Source organism: Dendrobates tinctorius, unplaced genomic scaffold (assembly GCF_039654945.1).
Source record: "Dendrobates tinctorius isolate UK_male_01 unplaced genomic scaffold, ASM3965494v1 ptg000165l, whole genome shotgun sequence".
Lineage (NCBI taxonomy): Eukaryota > Metazoa > Chordata > Amphibia > Anura > Dendrobatidae > Dendrobates > Dendrobates tinctorius.
This window is the reverse complement of record NW_027361832.1, coordinates 21,763,260-21,789,715: the sequence shown is the minus strand read 5'-3', so window position 1 is coordinate 21,789,715 and position 26,456 is coordinate 21,763,260. Positions and strand designations below refer to the sequence as shown.

The 26,456-nt window shown below is 40.3% G+C and overlaps 1 protein-coding gene across 5 annotated transcripts in view; it reads left to right on the top strand.

The window, feature by feature from the left end:
• Window positions 1-26,456, top strand: part of RALYL (RALY RNA binding protein like) — a 937,349-nt gene that overhangs the window by 713,570 nt on the left and 197,323 nt on the right. For all 5 annotated transcript variants that reach the window (XM_073550584.1, XM_073550582.1, XM_073550583.1 and 2 more), the window contains one exon: window positions 10,513-10,588. In XM_073550584.1, the coding sequence (XP_073406685.1) occupies window positions 10,513-10,588 (76 nt within the window). The remainder of the gene's footprint in view (window positions 1-10,512; window positions 10,589-26,456) is intronic.

Genomic DNA, 26,456 nt, shown 5'->3' with positions numbered 1-26,456 from the left:
ATGTTTAAAGTTGTGGATATTGGTATTAAGTATTAACCTGATTGTCTGGGGCAGTGCTTCCCTGAGAACTGGGGCAGCATGAGAAAAGTAATGGGGGTCAAAGTGGGGGGTCCGGGTTTTGGAGGCTGTTAGTTTTAGATCTTTAGCAGAACAGAGAGGACACATACGTTAGAAGGCAAAATTTAGGGAGAAGATATAGGGCTGGACAAAAATATTAGCCGCACTGCTGCATTCAGAATAAAAAGATTTGCAGAATTCGAGATGAAAAAGAATCAGAGTGACAGTAAGAGTTTTTGCAGTTTCAAAGGTAAGAAAAGGGCAGATTTTGGGGATGTTTTTAGGGTGTAAGTGACACTAGTAGGTATTTGGATTTAAAGAGTAAAGTAAAGATCTGAGTCAACTATAACCTCAAGACAATTGGCATTCCTGTCTAGGAGTCTTGGTAGTACAGAAATGAAGAAATTAAATTTGAGTAGGAAGGGAGGAAGTATAAGCTCCATGTTGATATTGCTCTAGTTAGATATCATTGCTTGGTCACAGTTCTCAAATCAGCAGAGCTAACAACTGAGCAACTATCCAATTTTTTACAGGTTACAAAGCATATATGTTGTCTTCTATTGAGTAGTAGTAAAGATAGCTTTTATTTACATCACTTTGAAGAAACTACAAAATAACCATGTTCCATATTTTTAACATAGGAATAATCTACCCAAAGATAAACCCAAATCCCTTTCCTTTTCATTGCTCGTTGCTTAAGATTGATTCCAGAAAACCTGCATTAAGTGGTTTTTCATTTCCAAGAGGTTTTGCCGCTAGATCAGAGTTCAAGTCTTGTAGCGTGATATGAGTGCTCCTAATCTACTACCTCCTTGTAAACATGTTTTTGCTGAATTTAATAAGAATGGCCTCATCGTGGAAGGCTAAATCCTTACAATTTCAAATTTCCTTTTCCTTATGTCTGTGGTTTTTCTTAGAGCAATGTTCTCTGGAAGATATGTCATGTTTTTTAGTAGAAAAAGACAGCAGGATAGCACTCACCATTCTCTTGAAATGATTCACTTTATTTCATGTTAATAAAGCACAGGCAATGGCACGGGAGAAATGCAAAAAGACGGACGACAGCCGTTTCGTGCACAATGCACTTCAACAGGTCCCATGCTCAGGCTCAAGAAAACACTAATTTATACCACATGTGTGAACAAAAGAAACTCCACCCTTTACCTGAACATGTCTTAAAAAAACCCCGAAATAAATAAATAAAAATAAAAACAAACATAATTTACATACACCATATGCAATAAAACTAGCAATCATAACCGCTTCAGAGAAATACGGACATATCCACTTTTTCATTTAGACCCAAAGGACCTGTGGCTTTTGGTACGGAGGATCCATTTAACCTCTATTTGTAAAAGATGTTTTTTATGACTCCCTCCATACTGCGGTGCAGACACCCTTTCAATGCCAGTAAACCATAATGCTTCCGCATTCCCCCCATGTACCTTCCTCATGTGTTCTATAAGTCTAGGGACACCCTTTCCTGTGCTGATGGCATTGAAATGTTCCCTGAATCTTACACAGAGGGGCCGGATAGTTTTCCCAATGTAGAAAAAACCACATGGGCAAAACAATGCATACACTACAAAGGAGGTCCTGCAAGTAATGAATTCTGTGACTTCGTGAAATATAGGTCCCATTTTTACAGTTTTGCCACTGTAAAAAGACTGTAAAAATGGGACCTATATTTCACGAAGTCACAGAATTTAGGGGTTGTCCACTACTAGTCCAATACTAGTTGTCCCTTCTTAAACTGAATGCTCGGCCCCAATAAAATAATAAAACCTATACTCACCTCCTGTCCTGTCGCCGTTCCCGCAGTGTCGGGAACTCGATCTTCCCGGGGCTGTGATGCATTGTTGTGATGCTGAACATGAAGAAGAAACCAGGGAACAGCAGCAGCCTGGACTTCCTCTTCATGTTCAGTTTGTCCAAAGGAGGAGACAGTGACACCAGCATTGATTAGGCGCTGGGTATCACGAGTCACTCTATCACATCACAGCCCTGGGACTGCGAGTGATGACACCTCTGGAACGGCGCTGGCGCGGGAGGTGAGTATAGGCTTTATTATTTTATTGGTGCCAAACATTTAGTTTAACCCCTTACTAACATCGGCCATAATATACACCGATGTCAGTATCCCCTGCTTTCATGTGGGACTCAAAGCCGGGACATGTCAGCTGTTTTGAACAGCTGACATGTGCCCACAATAGCCGCGGGTGGAATTGCGATCCGACCGTGGCTATTAACTAGTTAAATGCTGCTTTCAAACTCTGACAGCAGCATTTAACAAGCACTTCCAGCCATCCGGCTGTAAATGCGCACATCGGTGACCTGCGGAGCCGATCAAGTTGTGGCAGCTTCCAGCCTCCCATGGAGGCTATTGAAGCATGCCAAAAGTAAAAAGAAAATGTTTTTAAAAATATGAAAAAATATATAAAAGTTGAAATCACCCCCCTTCCATCCCATTCAAAATAAAACAATAAAAATAAAATCAAACATACACATATTTGATATCATCACGTTCAGAATCGTCCGATCTATCAATAAAAAAAGGATTAACCCGATCGCTAAACGGCGTAGCGAGAAAAAAATCAAAACGCCAAAATTACTTTTTTTGGTTGCTGTGACATTGCATTAAAATGCAAAAACAGAGGATCAAAAGATCGTGTCTGCACAAAAATAGTATAATTAAAAATGTCAGCCAGGTACGCAAAAAAAAAGCCCTCACCCAACCTGAGATCACAAAAAATGGAGATGCTACGGGTCTCGGAAAATGGCGCAATTTTTTAAAATTTTTTTAAACTTTTGACTTTTTTTCACCACTTAGATAAAAAAGAACCTATACATTTTTGGTGTCTATGACCTCGTAATGACCTGGAGAATCATAATGGCAGGTCAATATTAGCATTTATTGAACCTAACCAAAAAGCCATACAAACAACAAGTGTGGGGTTCGCACTTTTTTTTTGCGATTTCACCGCACTTGAATTTTTCTTCCCGTTTTCTGTTACATGACATGGTAAAACCAATGGTGTCGTTCAAAAGTACAACTCGTCCCTCAAAAAACAAGCTCTCATATGGCTATATTGATGGAAAAATAAAAAAGTTATTGGTCTGGAAAGAAGGAGAGGAAAAAACTAAAATGCTAAACTGAGAAAAGCATTGGTCATGAAAGAACAATCTAGTATTGGACAACCCCTATAAAGATGCACCACATTTGTCATCCAGTGTGATCCACAGGGATAAATTTGTCAAATTGTTAATTGTTAAATTTACGATACCAAATAATTATACAGTTTTAGTAAAATTACACCAGTGTTTTGATAGGGTGATATCTCGTTAATACGATCCTGACTGAAAGCACCATGTCATGGCGCATATAGCCATTGGGGGTCTATTGTATGGAACCTACAGTTCTCCATTACCACGATACCAGCTCTGTCTTGTACAGTACAAATGCTGTGTTCACGTGGTGCTGTTTGGGTGTTTTTCTTCCTAAATATTCTTAAAATAAATGTAGCTTACTTTTTTAAGAACTTTTTTCACAATATCATTTTTGGATGTCACGTGGTATAGAATTCACATTATTTTCCCAGTTTATTGCTGAAATTTTCTTTTAAATGTAATAAGTAGGATAAATCTAACTGGCAAGGAAAAGTTTGCAGAGTTGTCCTTCCACTGTTAATCAAACAAGGTCTTTTATTGTTCGGAAAATATACATAAGCTGCTTAGCTTCACCCTGAATAGATCCGTTTGTTGGCGGAACTGGAAGAACAGATTATCCAAGAAAGACGGGAAACTAATACAAATGTGAACGCTCTGCATTTCCAGTAAGATGATAGGAATCGCAAGTATTGAATTTTTCACACCACGGTGTGGAAGCAAAGATGTGTAGCTCACTGATAGAAGGTCTGAACTAGGCTGAGACATAAAATAAATCCCATGCAATTCAAAATCCATCGGGCATTATATATTTATATGTCTCATGCTATAATGTATCTTGCCTGTGGCTTATGTAAATAGGTTTTTGTTCTGCTTGCTTTAGATGAGTGATTGCTGTGCAATCTATTCCATGGTGCTTTGAAGAAGAGTCTGCAGATCCCCTCTTAGATAACAATTGAATGCGTTTTCTTTCAAAGGCATCATAGCGCTTAATATCCTCTCCATATAATGCATATGAATAAACACAATAATAGATTATACAAATGTAGCCAGCTCTAAAATCATTGGTTATGAATAAATGTTTATGAAAAGGTTTATGATTTCTATAACTGAAAGTCTAATCAGATGTATTGTACATTAGCCATAAAATATTTAGTCACTGTATATAATCCATTAAGTGCTTTCTGTAAGTGCTTCACCTAGAACTGCATTCCCCAGCCGCCGCAGGAGCCAGATGTCGCTCTCAACTCCAAGATGCGCAGTTTACTGAAGGAACCCTAAGGTACAGTTATACGTAAAGTGCGTGAAACAATACAACCACTTTATTTATAATGTGCACACATTCAGTATTCGCAGCAGAAAAATCTAAGGCAATGCTGGAGTGTTGGCAGGAAAATGCTACATAAAATACTTGCGTTTTTGCTTCTGTTTTTTATATGCTTTTTTTTCTCCCGCTGTTCATTTGAATGGGTGTAAAACGATGCAAATCGCTGAAAGAAGTGACATGCAAGAGATGTGAAACTGCTTAGAATCTGCAAAGAAAATTAAGCGTCACATGCGTGAGACTTCAGGAATCTACCGTATTTTTCGGACTATAAGACGCACCTAAGTTTTAGAGGAGGTCCTCTCATCCCCACACTGGTATGCATGGCCTTCTCATCCCTATCCTGGAATGCATGGCCTCCTCATCCCCATCCTGGTATACATGGTCCCCTCATCCTCATGCTGGTATGCATGGCCACCTCATCCCTATTCTGGTATTCATGGTCCCCTCATCCCCATTTGGGGATGAATTGCCCTCTCATCCCTATCCTGGTATGCATGGCCCCATCAGAAACACATAAAAAAATTAACAATTTTACTTACCTACCCTGCACTCCCTTGCAGCGTCCTGTTCTGATGCCGGCAGCTGATTTCAGCTTGTAAGCAGCACATGGCAGTGAAGTCATGTGAAGCTAACAAGCAGAGTACAGCTGCCGGAATACTCATTGCTCCGCACGCTGGAACTATGGGCATGTGGAGCAGTGAATATTCATCTTCTTTAATAGCAGACTCAGTGTTAGCCACTGCCGTCGGGCGATCACGAGTACCCGCTACTTAAGGGAATGAATATTCACTGCTCTCCCATGGGTGTGTAGAGCAGTGAAAATTCATTCTGTTTAATAGTGGGCACACATGATCGTCCAGCCACTGCAGGAAGCCGGCTGCTGCGACTACTCTGCCTGCTATTAAAAACCAATGAATATTCACTGCTCTCCAAACCCATAGGAGTAGATGGCAGTGAATTATTCATTACCTTAAGTAGCAGACACATTTCAGAGCCCAGCCACTGCAGGAAGCAGGTGGCTGCGGTTAACAAGCGCGTCCACTATTAAAGAGAAATGAATATTCACTGCCCTCTACTTCCATGGGTGTGGAAAGCAGTGAATATTCATTTGTCTTTAGCAGCAGGCACAGGTGTTAGCCGTAGCAGCCGGCTCCTGCCTACGGTGAACCGATGCTCCGTCGCTGCCGCTCCCCCAACTCCCCATCCACAGCCTCAGCAGATACATCTAGACTATAAGATGCACCCCCTATTTTCCCCTCTCTCTGAAGATTTCTCATATATTTTTGTATTGACCTGTTGTTTTATGTGCAGTACTTTTACTGGTTAGGCAGAGGTAACAAGGTTGACTGTTAATGCCAGCCCAAGTTAGGAGGAGTTACATGGTCACATAGAAAGCTAGTTTTTGTTTGTTAAGGAGTTGGATAAAAGCTTCTAAAGAAGAAAGAAGAGTTGTACTGTTGTCTAAATTACAGGCCACAAGTGGGAAGTGTGTTCACCAACAAAAGGATAGCAAGTTCTAGAGGAAGTTCTGTAGCAGCTGATATCTTACACGGCCGGAATACAGAGATTGCAGGAGTATCAAGATGATTCCTTTCACCTGCATTGAGGACAGCAGTAGAATAATAGAGCGTAGGGAGGCAGAAATCTGCTAGGCATCTAGAAGGAGTGAGCTATAAGAAGACACCTGTATTATCCTGAGAATGATAAATAATGTAAAAAAAATTTAGTTTTTAAGTACACAAAAAAAATCCCATTTTACACAAATGTGATTTATTTTGTGAAAATAAAACAAACTCACAAAAATTTTGATATTGCCGTGTTCTTAATGATATGTTGTGAAAAGCAATGTAACTTTTTGTCCCTCAGGATAAATACTGTAAAAATAAAAAACAAAAGCAATGCCAGGGTTGTTATTCATGTTTATTCTGCCCTCCAAAAAAAAAGGAACTAAAAGGTGATAAATAAAAATTCCATGTACCCCAAAATTCAGGTCTGTAGATTACATTTCACACTGTAGTTACCTGTATGGTGTGTGATGGCAGCTCTCTGCTCTCCTGATCTCACTGCAGAGCTGTGTCTGGTTATAACTAGCACATCTGCAGGTTCCTCTCAGCTTCAGCCTCCATCTCACAGGCAGATAGGGTTGTAATATTGTTTCAAAACAGCAGAGTTGTGAAAGCTGCAGCAAATGTGCTTGCGAAAAGTAATAATAAAGAATTGCGGGGGCACCACAAGAGAATAACCTTGGGATCTATCCCAGACCTATAAAAATAACCACTACCATATTTCAAGAAGAAAGATATAGGCCAAAAAAGGGGGATTTGTTATGATTGGGTCACCGAGAAGGAAAGCAAGACCAAGCTAAGCCACAGAAAACAAGAGAGGTTGGTAACTAAGCGGATTGTAGACCTCTGATCCTATCCATACAACTAGCAGTAGCCGTGGAGTGTACCTACGATGATTCTAGACGCCTCGACACAGCCGGAGAACTAAATAAGCCTAAAGCAAGAAAGGGGAAATCTAAACTGCCCCAGAGCAGACCCCAAAGGAATAGATAGCCCCCAAACATATATTGTCGGTGAGACAAGATGAAAACACAAACGCAGGTAGGAAAATAGGCTGAGCAAACGATGGGGCCCAAACTAACTAGAAAGGACAGGAAAGGAAAGACACTGTCTGCAATCACGCAAAAAACCCTGCAAAAAATGCCCAACACGTCTGATACAAAAAATACTGAAGTCACTAGACTTCGCCCACTATATCAGCACTCTGGTATATTCTGAAAGCAGAGCAAAGAGAGGCCAATCTAATAAGGGACAAAAACAAACTGGCACAAACAGTAACATAAGGATGGAAATTCAGCACAGCCCCAGCCGGGGCTGGCTGACCACACAAAACTGAAATAGACAAAACCTAATCAAATGTGAACAATAGCAAAACAACACTTAGCTTGAGCATGCGGGGACTGAGCTGGAAACTAAGACCTCAGGAGGCAGGAAAAAATCACCAGCAGGGATAGAGGCAGTCGGCTGTCTTAAATCCAGTCAGAAACTCCCAATGTCCAATCGTCCTCCTCATTATCAGGTGGCAGGCCTCTGTTAATTAGATCAGCTCCATTACCTCCTGTAACCACCAGAGGGAGCCCGGAAAGAGAACTTGTGACCCCTCTGTCAATATAACCATCTCCACTACCTTCACCAGTAACCAGAGGTAGGCCAGAAAGTGAATTCACAACAGGGATCACCACACAACATGGAAATCGCATAGAAAATATTTTATTTTTATTAAACACCAAAAAACACACAAACTTCTTTTTAAAAACATTAAAATAGTCACTATTGTGACATATATTGACTATACATATTCATGTAATAAAGCCCGTGAGCCAGGAGACATAAATGCAAGCACCTTTATCAAAACACAAATAAGCAGCATACCATCAATGAAATAACGGACATGGAAAACGTGTTAAGCTCACTAAAAATGGAAAAACCCCACACTGAGAGCACAGTCAAGATTTTTAAAACGTGACAATTATACAAACTCAAAAACTATATTTGTGAGCTGTAAGGGTAACAGACAAAAAATATGAACCTATGAACCCATGTGAGCTAATACTTCACCCAGACATGGAGTTCCTACAATTGAAACATGAGGTTGTATAGCAAGGCCAAAAATCCTCCCTGTGGAAATAGGTCTCTGAATAGTTGCTCAAGTGGGGACCGGACTGCAAGTAAAAACCTGTCTGAAAGTTACTAATTAATGGTGCAAAAAAGCACAAGCAAATAGTCAGCCTGGAACTGACAGAGTACCCGACGTGTGTCGTCACTCGTGGTGGCTTCTTCAGGGGTAATCAGTGACGTATTCAGTGTGTTTTTATCCTCCTGCTTAAATGCCAAATAAATAGCAGCTGTGCCACTTACCAGAGAGACGTGTGACTCATCATTGCACTTCATGTGCTACATTGAAAAGCCCGGATAATGATGATGATGGCCTAGAGAATTACTGCGCAGGCGCACCTGCAAACATAACAGGAAGAACGTAATGCTGCACATGTGACTTAATCACCATAGTGACCAGTAAATATTATTGCAGCGCTTGCTCCTACTTGAATATTAAGTTAATAGCAGCTATACCGCTTGCTAGAGAGACATGTAAGACGACATTACACTTAGCATGCGGTGTTAAGAAACACAGATAATGATGATGACCGCTTGGAAAGCTACTGCGCAGGCGCCACTTCACACACACACACACACAACAGGGAGAGCGTAAAGTTGCTCATGTGGTTTTGGCTGTCATAGTAACCGGTAAACATATTACAACGCATGCTTCAGGCGCACCTGAATACAAGCCAGGAAGTGCGTAATGCTGCACATGTGATTTGGTTACAATAGTGACCAGTAAATATTGTTACAGTGCTTGCTCCTACTAGAATATTAAATGAAATGAGTATCAGCTATACCGCTTGCTGGAAAGACATGTAGAACGACCTTACAATTAGTATGCGGTGTTGAAAAAAACCAAAAACCATAGATGATAGTGATGACACCTTAAAGGGCTACTGCTCAGTCGCCACTACGCACATACAGAACAGTGTGAGTGTTTGCGAGAAGACAAAGATCACAAAAGTTCAGTTTTACTGTTCTGAGTTAGTCACTCCCCCTATAATAATAATATAATAATATTTGGAGGCAGGTTCTCATACAGATCTATAGCCAGCCCATAGTCTGGAAAGAATGGATTTTTCTGGAATAAGACATCAGATCACAGATATCAAGGTATCATTTTATTTAGCTTCCTATAACCTACATGCCCATATTGACGGCTTAGGAGGGCTGATTCTACTGACAGATTCCCTTTAGCTAATGTTGACTGAAGGATGGAGGCTTAGCTATGTTTGTTTTGGAATGTAATGAACCTCCACAACTAATGACTTATGACTTTACATGCCCCTTCATGTGCCTAGCTATAGGGGTTGCAAAATTAATAATCACACCTAAACCTTGGTGCTTTAAACATTAATATTTCTAACTTGAATTAAAACTTATGTACCAAACTATGAGGTAATTAAATATGACCTTCAAGATGAAGCCATGCATGGAATAGTAGGGCACACAAGACACTAACATGGGCTATGTTTAAAATGTGGTCCAAAAAAAAAAATAATTTGGTGATTATCATTTCCTTTGGTTCTAGAAATCATTTTTATATTCATATGATAGGAAATCAGAATACCTGGCAATTATTTCTGTTTCTAAAAATTTGAATCTTGGATGAAATTGGCACATTTACAGCAACTGGTAGAGAACAAATACAAGACAAAAACAGAGAAAATGTTGGCAATTTCATGCCAATTACTTATAAATACAATACATGAGTGACTTTTCAAAAATTTTAGAGGAATTGTCTCTTCTGATTAAAATTGTTTTGGTAACATGAAACATCCAGTATAATGTTAACTTAAGTATCAACCAGGGAAGAAAGCCATTATTATTACCTTCAACTCTTTCTCCTTTAAAGGGAACCTTTCATCAGGTTTTTATCTTGTAAAATTGAGTGTTTAGGGTTGAGATGCCAAAAAACAATTTAGCATGAGGTGTCATTTCAGACAAGGTAATTACAAATGAGTCACTAATTGCATACTAAAAGATTCCGTAATGTTTTAGTAGTACAGATTTCTAGGCACCTGCATTGTTATAAGTCAATTAAATTCAGTCATACATCCAAGATGGCAGAGAGCTCTGTTAATTCTATGGACGAATGTAGAATTCATATTGCTCCTACAAGCCTAGAAGTTTCATGAGAAGTTTTGATAATCTATCTAAACTATAATTTTGCTTCAAACTAGGAGTTTCTATCCAAACAGGAAAGACTATGATTCATAAGAAACTTAAATTTTGGTGTATTTTACAGTAAATGTTTTAGATTATCTAATAACACTTTTTAAATATTTCTTACAGACATCAACATGGCCGGAGAACCGAAACCTTATAGACCAAAACTGGGAAGTAAGAGGCCAATTTCCTCTTTATACAGGTAGGATCGTGTTATTTATTCCCAACTTTTGCTCTACTTACTCTGTATATTTATGTACAAACGTGTAAAAAAGGATGAGTGGTGTGATGCTAATTAACAATTCTCAAGTTCTTGGTTCATACTTGTATATTAATAGTCTTCTGAATCGAAGTGTAAAATACACAACTATCATAAAAAGACTAATGGTATGTGCACACAGCATCTTATAGATGTAGCGTACCGGCATAGTTTTTGAAGCAGAAGATGATTGAGGAAAACGCCCAGAGTGTTTTTCTTGAACCATCTTCTTTATCTTCTCCAGCGGCTTTTGAAATAGTTGCACCTTTCAAGCATAAGCAGCCTGAACTTTTTTTTAGATGCTTCACGACTTTCGATGACCAGAGCAGGTAAAAAGGTTAAAAAGATGGAATATAGGCATAGAAAGTCATTTTCACATTGCTGTGTACGTGCTCATTATTTTTAATTTTTACGACTCGTGCACATGACCCTATTATCAGATCAAGTGCAATCCAACAGAGTAACATTGAATCATATTTGGACCAATGTTATGCTATAGGGCCACGCACATGCCCGATTTTTTCCGCGGACAGAGCCAGTGCGGGGAAAAAATTGCAGCATGTCCGAGTTTGATCTGATATTCAAATTGCTCCTGGCCATGCAAGTCAATGAATGCATAGAAACCATTGAATTGTATTCGGATGACATTTCAGTGTATTCTGGTTTCCAAAACTAAAACACTTCTGAACGCATCTTTCTGGTTTCCAGGAACTCACACAATAGAGAATCAGATCACACTATGATCACATTGATCAATGTGTGATTTGCATAATCAACACAATTTTCTTGGATGAGAGAACATACAGTCCGGTTGGATGCACCTAGCCTTATTGAGATCTTTTCCAGGTACAAATTTGCCTGAAAAAGACACCATGTGTACATACCCTAATACTGATTAAAAGATTTCCTGGGTGCACAATAAGCTAAAAAAAATCAGTCTGTGTGAGAACCAAACCTATTTGAGGACATGAGAATAACTACATCCTAGAAATGAGCTACACTCCAGTATCAGTGACCTACTCCAGAAATGCACCATTTAGTTGGTTTTCTGAAATGCGTTCTTTTAGCCGTAGACATGTTTCTCATTAAAATCCCTGATTTAGGGTAATCTTTCAAAATCAAGCTTTTATTATAGTTATATTTGTCTCAAAATTGCAAGATAGGTTATAGATATTGGATCGCTGTTGGCCCCATTGTTTACAAGAATGGGGATTCTGTCATTTAAGACACCCAGTATTGTGGTTGATGCTGTTCCCAGCATTGGGACTACCAGTGACTTAACACCACCTATATTGTGGATAGCTGTTAGGTTGCAGTTGTGGAACAACCCATTTAATCCACATTATGCCACCCAAAAATAAAATTTCAGTGTGCGCAAATTTTTTTATCGTGGCTCTCCCTCTGAGATAATGCAGAGCATTACTAATGTCCTACTAGGAAATATCTATAGGGCTTGTCTAAGTGATGGCACGCACCCAGCCTCCACAACTGTTCCTCAGATAGGTAAAGGTCCAAAAATAAAATGAGAGGTTGTCCTGTAGTTTATTGGTTCATTCCATTTTAAAAAAAAACAAAAAAAAACAAAACACTGTACCATTCAGTAACTGTCTAACCCCTTCATGACATGTGCCGTACATTTACGGCATAAGTCGGAAGCTGGTGTATGGTGCCCCATACTCGACAGGTGATGAGTTGACCGTGTCTAACAGCAACAAAGGTGTGGTACTGTCTAATGGCTGAAGCAGTGACCAGCAGCGATGTTGTTAATTGCTGTACATAGTGAGGGTGAGTATAAGTTCAGTTTATTATATACTATACTATGGATTATTAATAGTTAAAACAGGACAACCCCATTAAGGAATTCATAAAATGTGCTGGGGGTATATTATCTTTAATTAAAAAATATTAAGGGTAAACGAACAAATGGTTCTCGGAGGATCACTGGTGGCATAAGTTAGTCTACTTCGGAGTACTTCAGAGCAAAGTTTTATTCTTTCATCAACTGCCTGAAGAAGTGTTAAATAATGGTGACTTTCTGTAGACAGTCTGTACAAGGTGGCACATGAGGAAACAGGTCACTCACCCAGCTTTTCGCAAGAGAAGATTATAAAGTGAAAGAAAATGTGTCCAATGTGTATTTTTGACCCCAATCCTTCACTCAGAATAATTTAAGAACCCTTTGAAAACGGAAGAATCTCGGTTGAATATCCTCTCCGCCATTTCGGCCTTGGATAACTGTTGAAATGTAATATCCATCAGCTCTTTGCATGTAAAGCGATGATCATGGTGTTTCCTGAGACACTAATACATTTTCTTCTCACCCGCCTTTGAGCTATAAGATGTGTCACTACCGATTAGTCTCTGACGGTGAGGATAGCAGTCAATGATGTTGAACTTAAAGAGCAACTGATTAGCCTCCAGGGAGAATGACAGAATCGCCAATGAACTGACATATTTGATGAAGCGTTTTATTTTATACAACAGAAATGATTGAAATGGCAATAAAATGATATCTGGTGACAGAATCGCATTAAAAGTTGTTGAAGGACCACAGATGCTCATTTAAAGCAGTTCTTCACAATGGTAATGTGCTTATTTCAGCATAGTAGCATATTAAATGTATCACTACAACTTTTCTGGTTTCATGTAACTCTATAGAGCTAAATTATAGAATGATGTTCCTTTTTAACTAAAAGGTTCTACACCATTATTTGGCCTTTTTTTATATAAGATACATTGACAGGGCTCAAAGACTAAAATGCTTAGCCTTTTTTCAGATTTTTGCTCAGCCTCTATTTGTAGTGGCACTGTGCCCTTAAGGAATCAAAAATAGATTGCTTGTTAGGCATATGCTGCCCTATAAGAGGCTGAAGCTGTTATCAAACTGTCCTTTCTCAAATGCCCCAGATTTTTAGAGACCTTGGTTGGTCCAAGTAAACGGCTACTTTTTTTGCTCAACCCTTCTATGATAACCCCGACTCACCTCAGCCAATTTTTGTGCTTTGCTTTTTTTTCTTCCCCTTCTTCCAAAAGTCATAGCTTTTTTTATTTTTCCATAAACATAGTTATAAGAGGGCATGTTTTTTTTTTTTTACTAGCGTTATAGTTTTGAGTGACACCATTTATTTTAACAAATAATGTACTAGGGAACAGGAAAAAAAGATTGTGCAGTAAAAGTGACCTGGCAGCATCATTCTTTAAGTTAGTATGATTATGGCGACACCAAACTTGTATAATTTTTGTTTAGTTTTAGTAAGGAAAAAAAGTAGTAAAGTTTGTAAAAAAAAAAAAATTGATTTGTTTCACGAGTTTCTGAGACCCGAAACTTTTTTTTTATTTTTCAGTCAGTTGAGCTACATGAGGGCAAGCTAATGTTTTTTTAATACCATTGGTTTATATTTGATGTTTCAACTACGTTTTATTGATTTTTTTGTATGAGAGGTACAGCAGTCAAAAAATGGCAATTCTGGCCTTTTGTTTTTTCTTTGCTTTATGACATTTACCAAACGGGCTAAATAGTTTGATAATTATTTTGATGAATCATACTTTTACAGATATGGCAATAACAAATATTTGTTTTTTATTTTTTAATGGTTTTATTTTTAATGGGGGGCGAGGTGGTGATTTGAATTTGTATTTTTGTTTAATTACTTTATATTCAAGAAAAATCTTAGCTTTTCCCTTTTTAGCACCCTTTAGGGGACTTGAACCCACGATCATCTGATCATTCTTTCTTTGTACTGCAATACATAGCTAAAAATCACAGTCTCCTACAAAGCCCCACCAGTAGCTGGACTTCGCAGAAGTACCAACATCGCAGCCACGGGGGCCTTCAGCCGATTCTGGCCACTATGACATCCCATCAGCAACCTGAAATCCCATCATGCCCCTCGCATAGGTGCCCAGAACTGTGTGTCCCCAGGTCCGTGCATCCTAAATGGCGCTGTCAGAAATTTACAGCAGCATTTAAGTTAATAAGAGCAGATTGCTGCTGTTACAGGCAAATAAAGCTGTATAATACAGCTGGTGAGCACAGGACTACTCCACGCACACATCACACGCAGTACATATACACACAGTAGATGACGTAAAGGTTGGTGGTGAGCCTAATGGGACATGTCACAATTTTGGGATGCTCTGATTTTTAAGAAATTTAACAGAAAAAAAAACTATGAATTTAAAGACACATCACAGTGACTCAGTGGTTAGCACTATTTGCTTTTCAGCGCTGGGGTCCTGGGTTTTAAGGACATCATCTGCATCTTTATTTTCTCTCCCCGTGTTTGCGTGGGTTTCCTCCAGGGTCTCCGGTTTCCTCCCACTTTCCAAAGACATACTGATAGGGAATTTAGATTGAGAGCCCCAATGGGGACAGCGATGTGGTCTGCAAAGTGCCATAGAATATGATGACGCTGTATACGCAATGCATAATAAAAAAACAAGATATACATCAAGGTACATTAGGGGTCCTATAGATGTCTAGTGTTATGGTGTTGGTATGTTCCCATATTGCTTTTGTACGCATTTTTCTCAAGAAAAAAACTCAGCATTTTATATTTTATAAAGTGAATGATATCTTTGAAATTTCATGCACACGCTCCTTATTTTCTCCATGCAGATTTGAATCAGTTTCAAATCTACATCACATCTATCCTTTTTGTTTTGAATTTTTGCAGCATTTTCCACTCAATCAAATGACTAGGAAAAAAAACCCACACAAAAAATGCACAGAATTTACTTAGTGTTTTTTCCCACCAACACGCCAGTGTTTGCAGCAGATTTTTTTTCTGCTGCAGATACTGAACGTGTGCACATAAATTGCAGTTTTCTTCAAAACTGAGCCCTAATCAGGCAGATTCAATGAGCCAATAAAGTCAAAACCCCTTTGAGATACTGCTGTTTGTCAAGGACAGAAAATGAAAAGAGCTAGATCAATGCAGATGATGATGAACATCCAACCTGTTCAACCTTTAGAGAAACAATGTGTCACCAATGTGAGTATCACCGCCGAATTGCATTGGTATCCAACTCTGACATCTCCTGTCTGCCATCAGTATTCAGCCTGAGCTCCAGCTTTACTACAGAAGGCTAGTTTCACACTAGCGTTTATTCGACGCAGCGCATGGCGCCGCTAAGCCCTGCCCCCTGCCGGCTCCCTGCCCACCCCATCCAGTCATCGCCGCCTACTATCGCACATGGACGCTTGTGATCTGCGCACCCTATCTTTAGCATAGGGTGCACAGATCGTGCGCTGGCCGTGCGCTAGAAGGATTTTGGCATGCGCTGCGCACTTTTGAAGGTGCGCCAGTGTGCGCCGAACGCAGCATGTTGTATTTCGGCGCGCTCGGCGCACCTTCAAAAATGCGCAGCGCACACCAAAATCCTACTAGCGCACGGCCAGCGCACGATCTGCGCACACTATGCTAAAGATAGGGTGCGCAGATCGCAAGCGTCCATGTGCGATAGTAGGCGGCGATGACCGGATGGGGCGGGCAGGGAGCCGGCAGGGGGCGGGGCTTAGTGGCGCCGTGCGCTGCGTCGAATAAACGCTAGTGTGAAACTAGCCTAATCTGCCAAATCCCTACTTAATAAAACCTTATAATATTTGAAAATGACATCGTTGCTTTGGAGAAAAAAATATTCCAACCTGTGGTTGCCGTATAAATCATGAGCAATCCCCTCCTATTCACTCTTCGTGAATATTTTCCTTAACAGTCTAATTCTCCGGAGCAAGTGCAACAGGTGGACCATTTTCGTAGGTGGTTTTTTAAACAAGGGACCACATTAGAAAAGCAATCAAAGTCGAAGTATATTTTTAAACTCCAGCTGAATAGAAAAATCAGCAGCGCGCGACTGAAAAGGATTCTGATTGGAAATGTACTTCCTCGCGTAAAATTTCTATGGCAATAACTCCCAGGAACAGATGTGTCTGTTTGTAATGGGAATGTGTTTCAACTGAGACCTGACTAGAAATAACTTATTAGCAGCATTCTCGAAAAATTAGAATGCAGGCAATTATCCCAACTTGGTAAATGATGTTGCATTGAAAAAAAATAGGAAATGTGAAACAATCAGTTGTCCTTCTAGGTTCCAACATCTTTCGGGGAAGCCAAAACTTACTATTTGGAGATAGTTTGCAATATGCTCTGATAACATAATCACTATGTATAGAGTTTTATCAACCTAAAGAGGGGCCATAAACAGAGGGAAAACAGATGGGAAGCTCTGGGGGAAGCGGAACTTTATGCTCCAGCTGTGCCAGACCATTGAAGCTTCGATTGGAATGAAGTCTCATTACTGGATATTTTCATTTTAGTTGAAAAGGTTTTAAATTTTGAAACCGAATTCTAAAACCTCCCCCCCAAAAAATGCTTTAAAAAATTATAAAAAAGCCAAACTTTAAAATGTTCTTCACTAATGAAATGACATCCTCTTATAAAGAACGCCATGACCTATTTATATAAAGACTAGAAATAACCTTCACGCAGGAGATGGAGCTTTGTTTGTGCTTTTCTTCACTCGTAGGCTCACTTCATCTTAAGGGCTTTACTAGATATCTCCTAGAGAATTGATTGAAACCCATGGAAGTTTTATGTATATATATATACAGTATATACAATATATATATATATTCTATATCAGAGGTGGACAGACTACTCAGGCATTAATATAGAAAACATGAACAAACAGGAGGAAAGAAGCTGGAACAAGAGAGATGTAATGCACACCTGCTGTGATCCGTTTTGAATACCTGTTTAGTTATATTCCTCAATGTGTAAACGTAAAGGAGTATAATCATCTCAGATCTTTATGGCATATCCACAAAAGGTGGATAAAGACCTATCTAAGGACCGGCTGTCCCCCGACCACCAGCTTGGGTGTACTTGATTAACTATCCTTTAAGTCCAATAGAACTGAATTGAGAGAGATGATTCCCAAATTTGAGAAAGGACCCTGTTCTTGAGATGGATTTTTTTTTTTAAATGAGGACTCTATGCTGTAACCTAGAGTCTCCTACTTGTAGGCTGCACACATCATCCATTTCAATATGAGGCAAAGTTGTGAACTGAATTACTGCCGCCCTTCTCCATGCCATTGTTATGTAAGATGCCCAAGCGGGGTAGTAGTTGGCGAGCTTCTGTTCCCATACATGATGATTTAACAATGTTGGGAATTTTTTTTTCACTGGAGGTTCATACTATAGCACTTTTGGTTGTAAGTACCTTTTCAAAATAACTTGTTCTGTGTGTTCATAAGCAATGACACTATTTCTGTTCATTACATGACATGTATCCTGTAGTTTTCTACTCATGTTGCGGTTCTATTTTTCCAATGTGTCTGAGGGAATGAGTGGAGATTAGATGCTATTATGCTTCCCTTTACACAGTATATAGATGCATGAAGGATTCTCCTGTCTCTAAAAGCAGCAGCAGCAGTTTGGAGGACATTATACAGCAGTACTGAGCAGTGTTGCTATGAATACAGCCCTGAGGTGAGATAAAACACTGGAAAGCTGCAGCACTGACTGCCTCTCTCACTTTCCTCTTCTGCTTTTCCCCCTCCATAGAGTTTACTATGTGAGGATCCCTCACTGCACTAGCAGTCCATCTTGTTTTGGGTAAAATGGATTTCAGCTATTTTTCAGTGGACAGTGAGTTCAGGAAGTGGGGAAGAGGAAGAAGATGCTCATAAGTGGAGAAATGAGCATATTGCTCTAAAAAGACATATTATAAATAAAGTTTTTGAAGAAGACCAGTCACCAGGTAAAAAATGGCCAGTTTTTCATCTTGTTTTTTTTTTTTTTTTTTTTTTTTAAATCTGCCAAAGAATTTCAGGGATATAGACCATATTATTTGCTGCTAATTTTGATGATTTATACCAATAGTGAGTGACTCATGGAATTTCCCAGAGACGCTCTGCATTATTACCTAGTGAGTAATGCCACTTTGATAATGAACATAAAAATGAGCACTAAATAAAATGGCGCTTATCTCTAGAACGGCATAGCCGGCGTATTAAGATAAAAAAAAGGAATGCGAGAATAAAATAAGAACAATAACTGCCCAATTTTGACTTGAAGATAAGTTGTGTGGATGGCTGGGAGACACTTTGTTTAGTAAAATATTACTTTCACTGCTGCCAAAATATCTGATTTTCTTCTCTGTAACCTTAAAGGGATTGGTCCCTCTAGATGTAATATTAAATATTGTGGTAAATAGTAATAAGACTTGGTGCAAAATTATTCGCATGACCCTGTCTAGTGGCCGGGTCAACAATCTGTGGTGGCTGAGCCATAAGAAGCGCGTCCTACCTGCCGCCATCTGCAGCTCTTTGTTTGATTAGCCCGCCTGGTGCCATGTCACATGTGCATCACTCTGCAACTTTGTCATCGCTCCAGACCAACTAATCAGATGAAGATCCACCGATGCTTGTAGGTGGGATATGCCTCTCAGGGTCCCAGACTACTGACCTGAGTCCTGTGAATCTATGTGCAGAACCTCTATAGTTAAGTCCTTAGTAATATAGTGTTTTGTGCAGGTTTATGGCATTTTAAGCCACGCTCCTTCACTCAAAGCCTTCCATAGCACTCTCGTCCAAAAGATGGCACAGACCTACACAGCGCAGCCACTTTATTGAGCAATAAGTTTTCTAATTTTCTTTTTCTGGCTATTTTCCGTTATTTGCCATGGTCACATTTTCTGACACTCCTGAGTTTTGTTGTAAACAGATTTAATGACAAATTCAGCACTCACTAGTGATTTACGCAAAAGTAGAACTCATCATGTAAAGATGACACAAAGGAAGAGAAAAGCCCTGCTGGGAAACATCTCATCCTGAAATCTGGCACCTTAGTTATAGGCACATTTTATGCATGTAAACATCTGTCTGACAGTTCTATTCAATGCTGATTTCCCGAGATAATAAAGTTACACATCAGCAACATGCACATGGCTGTCACTGCACGGAAGACGCACGTCAGTCTGAAGCTACATGAGGTGCGATTGTCTCCTCCATGAGCCCAACCAGCATTCCACATAAAGATGGATGCTGCCATTGTACCAGACTGACAGCACCCCAAGGACTTTGGTTGTAATGAGTTGGTTGCAGTGAGACTTTTTTATGCTGTTGCAGAGATGAGATGTATTTTATTGTTTCTTTAATTCACTGTGATAATAAAACTGAGTGAGGAGATCTCGGGACGAGATCTGAATCTGAGCATGCGCCACCCCCAGCGGCCATTTTCCCGGAGGCCACCGCATCGCAGCAATGGAGCTGCGGGGGCCTCCGGGCTTTGACGAAATGCCGGTGGAGCCCCCCACGCTGCACAAAGAGCCGCCGCCTCCGCCGCTCCTCCAGCACAGAGAGCCGCACAGAGCACTGCTGCCGCAATGAGGTAATAGGGATGCTTCACTTACACCTTCCCGGTTTGGCGCCCCCTCACCTTGTCATCAGGACCACTCCCCCCACCAAATGCGGTGACCGCAGATTGCTCCGCACTCACCCTATAAGACGACACCAGGCATATAAGATGACCCCCGACTTTTAAGATTTTCAGGGGTTAAAAAGTCATCTTATACGCCGGAAAATACGGTATATATAAATATATACAGTATATATATACTGTATATATATATTATGTACTGTATAAATATATATATCTACTATATAATTCTATCTGTCTGTCTGTCTGTCTGCAACGGAAATCCCGCATCGCTGATTGGTCGCGCCTGGCCAGCCATGACCAATCAGCGACAGGCGCAGTCCGGCCACGAATTGTCACGGCATTCGAAACGATGCACACCACCGCTACCGTCGGGAGATCTGCGGCGCTAGCCGCTGATCTCACGACGGATGCTGTGGGTCATTTCCTGCCGCATGGAGGTCAGTGGCGACGCAGACAGGAGATGCCCGGCGCATGTGCGAATGGTACCCAGGGTCCGGAGTAGACTCTCCTCCAGGCCCTGGGTACCATAAACCTGTAAAAAATAGAATTAAAATAAAAAATAGTGATATACTCACCTTCTGACGGCCCCGGACTCTTTCCCTCCTCTCACCACGTGCCCGGCATCTTCCGGTCCCAGTAATGCGAGAGTGACGTCATCTCCGGTCCTTCGCGCTACGCATTACTGGGACCGGAAGATGCCGGGAGCGTGGAGAGAAGATCGGGGGCCGTCAGAAGATGAGAATAACATTTTTTTAAATTTTTTTTTAATTATTTTTTACATTCTATCTTTTGCTATTGATGCTGCATAGGCAGCATCAATAGTACAAAGTTGATAACAATTGTCAAACACTATGCTTGACAAGTGTGGACAACCTGTCAATCACATTCCAAGCGATGCTTCAAATTGCTTGGAATGCGCTTGAAATCCGCAAGCAAAAAGCGAGTGAAAAATGCATGTTTTCCAGGGGAAAACGCATGCGAATTCGTATGCATTTTTCCCGAGGCGGGAGTTGCGGAAATGCTGTGGAAATTTCTGCAGCATTTCTGCAATGTGGGTACTTAGCCTCAGTGTGACACGCAGCAGCGATCAGGCCCCCACTGTGAAATCGCTGATCGTAGTGGATCGTCATCGTCCTGGACCATCTTTTGAACGTCGGTCTCCCGCTGGCCATATTCTAGAATACCCGATGCATTAGAATCGGGCCACCATCTAGTAGATATAGATATAGACTAGATAGATAAATAGATGAAAAGCAGGCAATTCATCTGCCGCGTACAGTAAAATCACAGGAGGACCGACAGAATAGAATAGATGGTTTACATACAGTATATACACATAGAATAGATATATACACATAGAATACATAGATATATAGATGTCATTAACATGCACACATATATATGTATGCAAAAACAGTTGTCTCCTCACCCAGTATCTTACTTATGGTTTTGTAGCCCATTCCAGCTCTGTGCAGGTCTATGATCTTGTCCCTGATATCCTTATAAAGCTCTTTGGTCTTGCCCATGTTGTAGAGGTTAGAGTCTGACTGATTAATTGAGTCTGTGGACAGGAGTCTTTTATAAAGGTGACTATGTAAGACAGCTGTATTTAATGCACGTAATAAGTTGATTAGGAGCGTCTAACTGGTCTGTAGGAGCCAGAACTCTTAATGATTGGTAGGGGATCAAATACTTATTTCTCACTGCAAAATGCAAGTACATTTATATAATTTATGCAATGTGATTTTTTGGATTTTATTTTTGATATTCTATCTCTCATTGTTATAATTAACCTACCCTTAAAATCATAGACTGTTCATGTCTTTGTCAGTGGGCAAACTTACAAAATCAGCAAGGGATCAAATACTTATTTCCCCCACTGTATATATTACATAGATAGAAGAAAAGCTGGCAATTCAGCAGCCGCCTACAGTAAAATCACAGCGGGACCCGACAGGATAGAAGAGATGGATTACATAGAGTGTATACATATAAAATAGATATAAATAAGAATGTTAAAGTAAACCTCAGGAGGACTTTATACATTATAAACCTCAAACTAATGGCATGTACAGTATATATAGGCGATTTCCGGCTTATTAGCTCCATAACTGATTGTAGAAATCTGTTTAATCTTTTCTCAGCAATCCAGCATTGAAATCTTATGCAACTGAGCGACAAGTGCTTCGGGTTTGGACATAGTACTTGTAGCTCTTCTACTTTACTTCCCTTTTCACCACCCATCACCTGCCTCCTATGTCGGACTGACGGGTCACTCTTGTTTCTGTGACCTACCTCCCCATTAGTGCTAGGGGCTGCTCATGTTCAGATCAACTCACAGGGTCTAGTGATTTCAAGAGAACCTCACCTTGCATGTGCAACTCCTGCCGCTTAGTGCTTGCGAGAGTTCTCAATTCTCAGGAGGAAGATGATAGAAACAAGACTGACCTGTCAGTCAGGCATAGGTAGCAAACCTGTCAGGTCACCATTCCCTCCAATCCAGCAGCATTCACCTATGTATGATCAAAACTCCCTACCTAACCAGCCCTGCATAACATAATTCAGTTAAACGAATGCCTTAAAAAAGCATTTATAATGAGGGCTGACTAGTCTGGGGCAACTAATGCCACATAGACTAGTCAAAGGCCTAATTAGCATAGGAAACGAGGACATTATAAATGCTTTTTTAAAGCATTTCTTTACCTGAGTTATGTTATACGGGGCTGGTTAGGGAGGGCGTTTAATCACACATGGGTGAATGCTGCTGGGTTGGAGGGCACCTGACAGGTTCCCTTTAAGAAGTACCAAAAAGACAAAAATCATCAGCCGCAAAGTTACTATACATACATATCATTAGTTTCAGTTAAAAAATCCTCACAACAGGTTCCCTTTGAGAATAATAAAACACTGACACAATACACCTGTGTTAGAATCTGTTTTTTTTCTGTTGATATGAAGTGGAGATCTTGTAAACTATAATTTATTATAAGATGTTTATCACACAAAAAAAATGCCAAAATTGGCTCTGCTGAACAGATCAGAGAAAACTCCTTTCCTTGCGTTACGAGATTCCCAGAGATACAGACTGATCAGCTGGTCGTTGTGGTGAGTGTCATGTTAACAGAGGTGTCTGTGATGAGACATCAATCAATACCTCACCTTGTGACTCCCATACGCAGGGCTTATGTCACGTACTTCCCTGTCCTGCTTTGTACAGTTATGTATACACAGACGTCTCTTTTCCATTTGATTTTATTGCTGTTTTATTGCTGTTCACTGCAGTTCCTTCGATGTTGTATAAAGCATCTGCCAGGACCACTGATCTCAGCTGCATTCTGCACAGGCTATAATGTCTTTTTTTCTGAAATTTGCTGTCTTTGCAAAAGTCCTGCCTGAGGCATTATCCTACCATTGTGTGTTTGAAAGTCTCGGTCTAACCGGAATATTTAATTACCTCCTCTTACATGATTGTGCTTAGTTATCAGCATTCCTCATTTTCTGCTATTATCTATGACATATTTTTAAAAATTCAAACAGTAAAGGCTCGAAGTTAAAGGCAAAGAAGAATTTCACTTTGATGAATATTTTTATTGCTGATAAAACATGTAGCTTCAGAATCAACCCTCCCCCAGTTATCAGACATGTGGATAAAAGGTTAACGGAGGTGTCCAAAACTATAGTGCCTGATTCAGTAAGACCGACATTTTGTACGCCAGACAGAAATGTATGTGAGTCTGGAACTGGACAACATTTGTGGGGTAAATTTTCATCAATGTGCCAGGCAGTCTTCTCCACATTCCATACTGCCTCAACTCACTTTGATCATGGCGTAAAAATGCCAGAGATCATAACATTGTTGTGCAGATCTGAATCTGCGCATGCGCCGCCTCCAACTTCACTCACCGGCGCTGACTTCTATTGAGCACCAGGTACAGCATTATCACCCCACTCCTGCCCCTGCCACCACTGCTGGCCTCCTGAAGAAGCGACCCTGCCTCCTGTGACCCTACTCTAATGCCGCCGCCCCCCAGGTAAACCACTGTTAAAACAGATTATAAGGTGCACCATCATTTTATTTTAAACTTTTTTTTCTATTTTCCACACCAAAATTTGCGGTGCATCTTATAGTCCGGTGCTTCTTATAATTCTCAAAATACGGTATATTTCAAAATATCTTACATGCACAATAGTGAATGGCACATGATAACAAATATAAATTATCCAAGTTTAGTACATAATGTTTACAAATGTTCTATGTGTCCTCCTTTTGTCACATGACACATATCTATGTAGTAATCCAGTTTGACCCAAACAGGCTGGAGCATTTCCCCGTTAATTGTCATTAGATTAGCGGTAATGCGGTCTTTTGACATACCCTCAAAGGAAGAAATCACACACTGTCAGATCAGGAGACCTGGGGAGTCATCTGAAGAGTGCCAAGTCAACATCAGTACAGCGCCCAGTCCAACTGTTTGGGATTTCCTTGTTGAGATAGCGACGCACTTCTGAATGCCAGTGGAGTGGAGCTCCATCTTGTTGGAAAATAAAGTTTCTGGAATCAATTGTCAGTTGCTTTCAGTCTTTTCAGTAAAAAAAGGGCCCATGTACCTTTGTTTTTGAGATTGTACAGAAACCATTTATTTTCGGAGAATCTCTCTTGATTTCCACAGTTGGGATTTTCTGTTCCCTATATTTGGACGTTGTCAGCTTTGCTGCTTAAATGGAAGGTTGCCTCATCACTGAACACTAACGGGGAAGCCCAGTCCAATGCTGTCTGAGAAAGTGCATAGAATTCGTATTGGATGCCATGGTTGGCTGGCCGTAAATGTTGCAATAGCTGTATGCGATATGGTTTCTGGCGCAGACGCCGTCTCAGAATCTTTCAGCCGACTGAGGAATGCCAAGTGCACAACATGTGCAACTTGTTGATTTCTGTGGGCTACGTGCAAAGTTCTCTTGAACCCTCTCCACTGCTTCACCTATAAATCTCAGTCGTCTGAAGCTTTTACATTTTTATAAGCATCCTGTATCCTTAAATTGTTGATACCACCACAGAATGATCTGCTGACCAGGTGGGTCACTTTCCTACAGCCTTAAGAACGCTCGATACACGGTAACAATTGATTTACACTTCTCATACTCTAACACACAAAACGCTTTCTCTTGCATAGTTGCCATTTTGGGATCTGATGTCGCCCTGCCACCTGATGACTCACAAACCAATCTGCACTTGCGAGTTACAAACTCTGAGATGTGACCTTTTTATGCGTTATTATTACTATTACAAACTGGTGAAATGTATATCTTTGCAATAATATGAATGCAAAACCTAATGAATCTTTTATAGTCACCCTGTCCTTTCCCTCTTATTGTTCCATTCCTGATTTTGGCTTACAAATTCTGATGTAGAATTCTGAACAAATACTGAATGAGTGAACGTGGCCTTAAATAAGTAACTGGAGTAAAACAACTAATAGCTTGTGGAAAGTTACACTAATCAGTCAAAAAAATCATCAGATTTTTCATTCAGTATAAACCTCCATGATCAACTACTGTCTACCGCTGATGTCACTGAGGCTGCACAGAGTCCCCGCCTGACCTGAGGTGAACTCAGGAGCATTGGAAAATGTTCTAAAACTTTCCCATGCTAATCAGTTCATCTCTGGTCAGCCGGGGCGCCTGTGGAGACAGGTTTTCCTTCATTCCTCCGTGGTTTACAGCCGGGCTGGTAGCATTAGCACCGCTCCCGATTGTAAACTATTTAACCCCTTCAGATGGATTGCAGCGGGGGACATGACTGAACGGTGGAGAGGTATGGATATTGTTGCTTTTTTATTTTAATTATTTTTTACAGGAGAACAATGGCTTCAGTTGGATTGGCTGTGTAATAAATTTGGTCAAAAACTGCATGTCATTAGTTCATTAAAATATTTTCTAATTAATGTCTCTGTGTATTTTTGAACCCTTTCATACTATTGGATTAATAATGGACACCTCTCCATTATTAACCCGGCTTAATGTCACCTTTCAATTGCAAGGTCACATAAACCCCTTATTAACCCATATGTCACCACTAAAGGCAATGGGAATAGAGAGGCTAAGTACCAGGAAAGGCGCATCTTACAGATGCGCCTTTTCTGGGGTGGCTGGGAGCAGATGTTTGTAGCCGGGGGGGTGCAAAAACGATGGTTCCTAGGTTATTAATATCTGCCCTCAGTCACTGGCCTTCCCTCTCTGGTGGAGAAAATTGCACGGGAGCCCACACAATTTTTTCCAGGAATGTACCCGTTAATTTAACACCAACATGTCCCAAATTTTACACACATACACTAATCTAATTATTAGTCAAAGACATGTATTCTATGT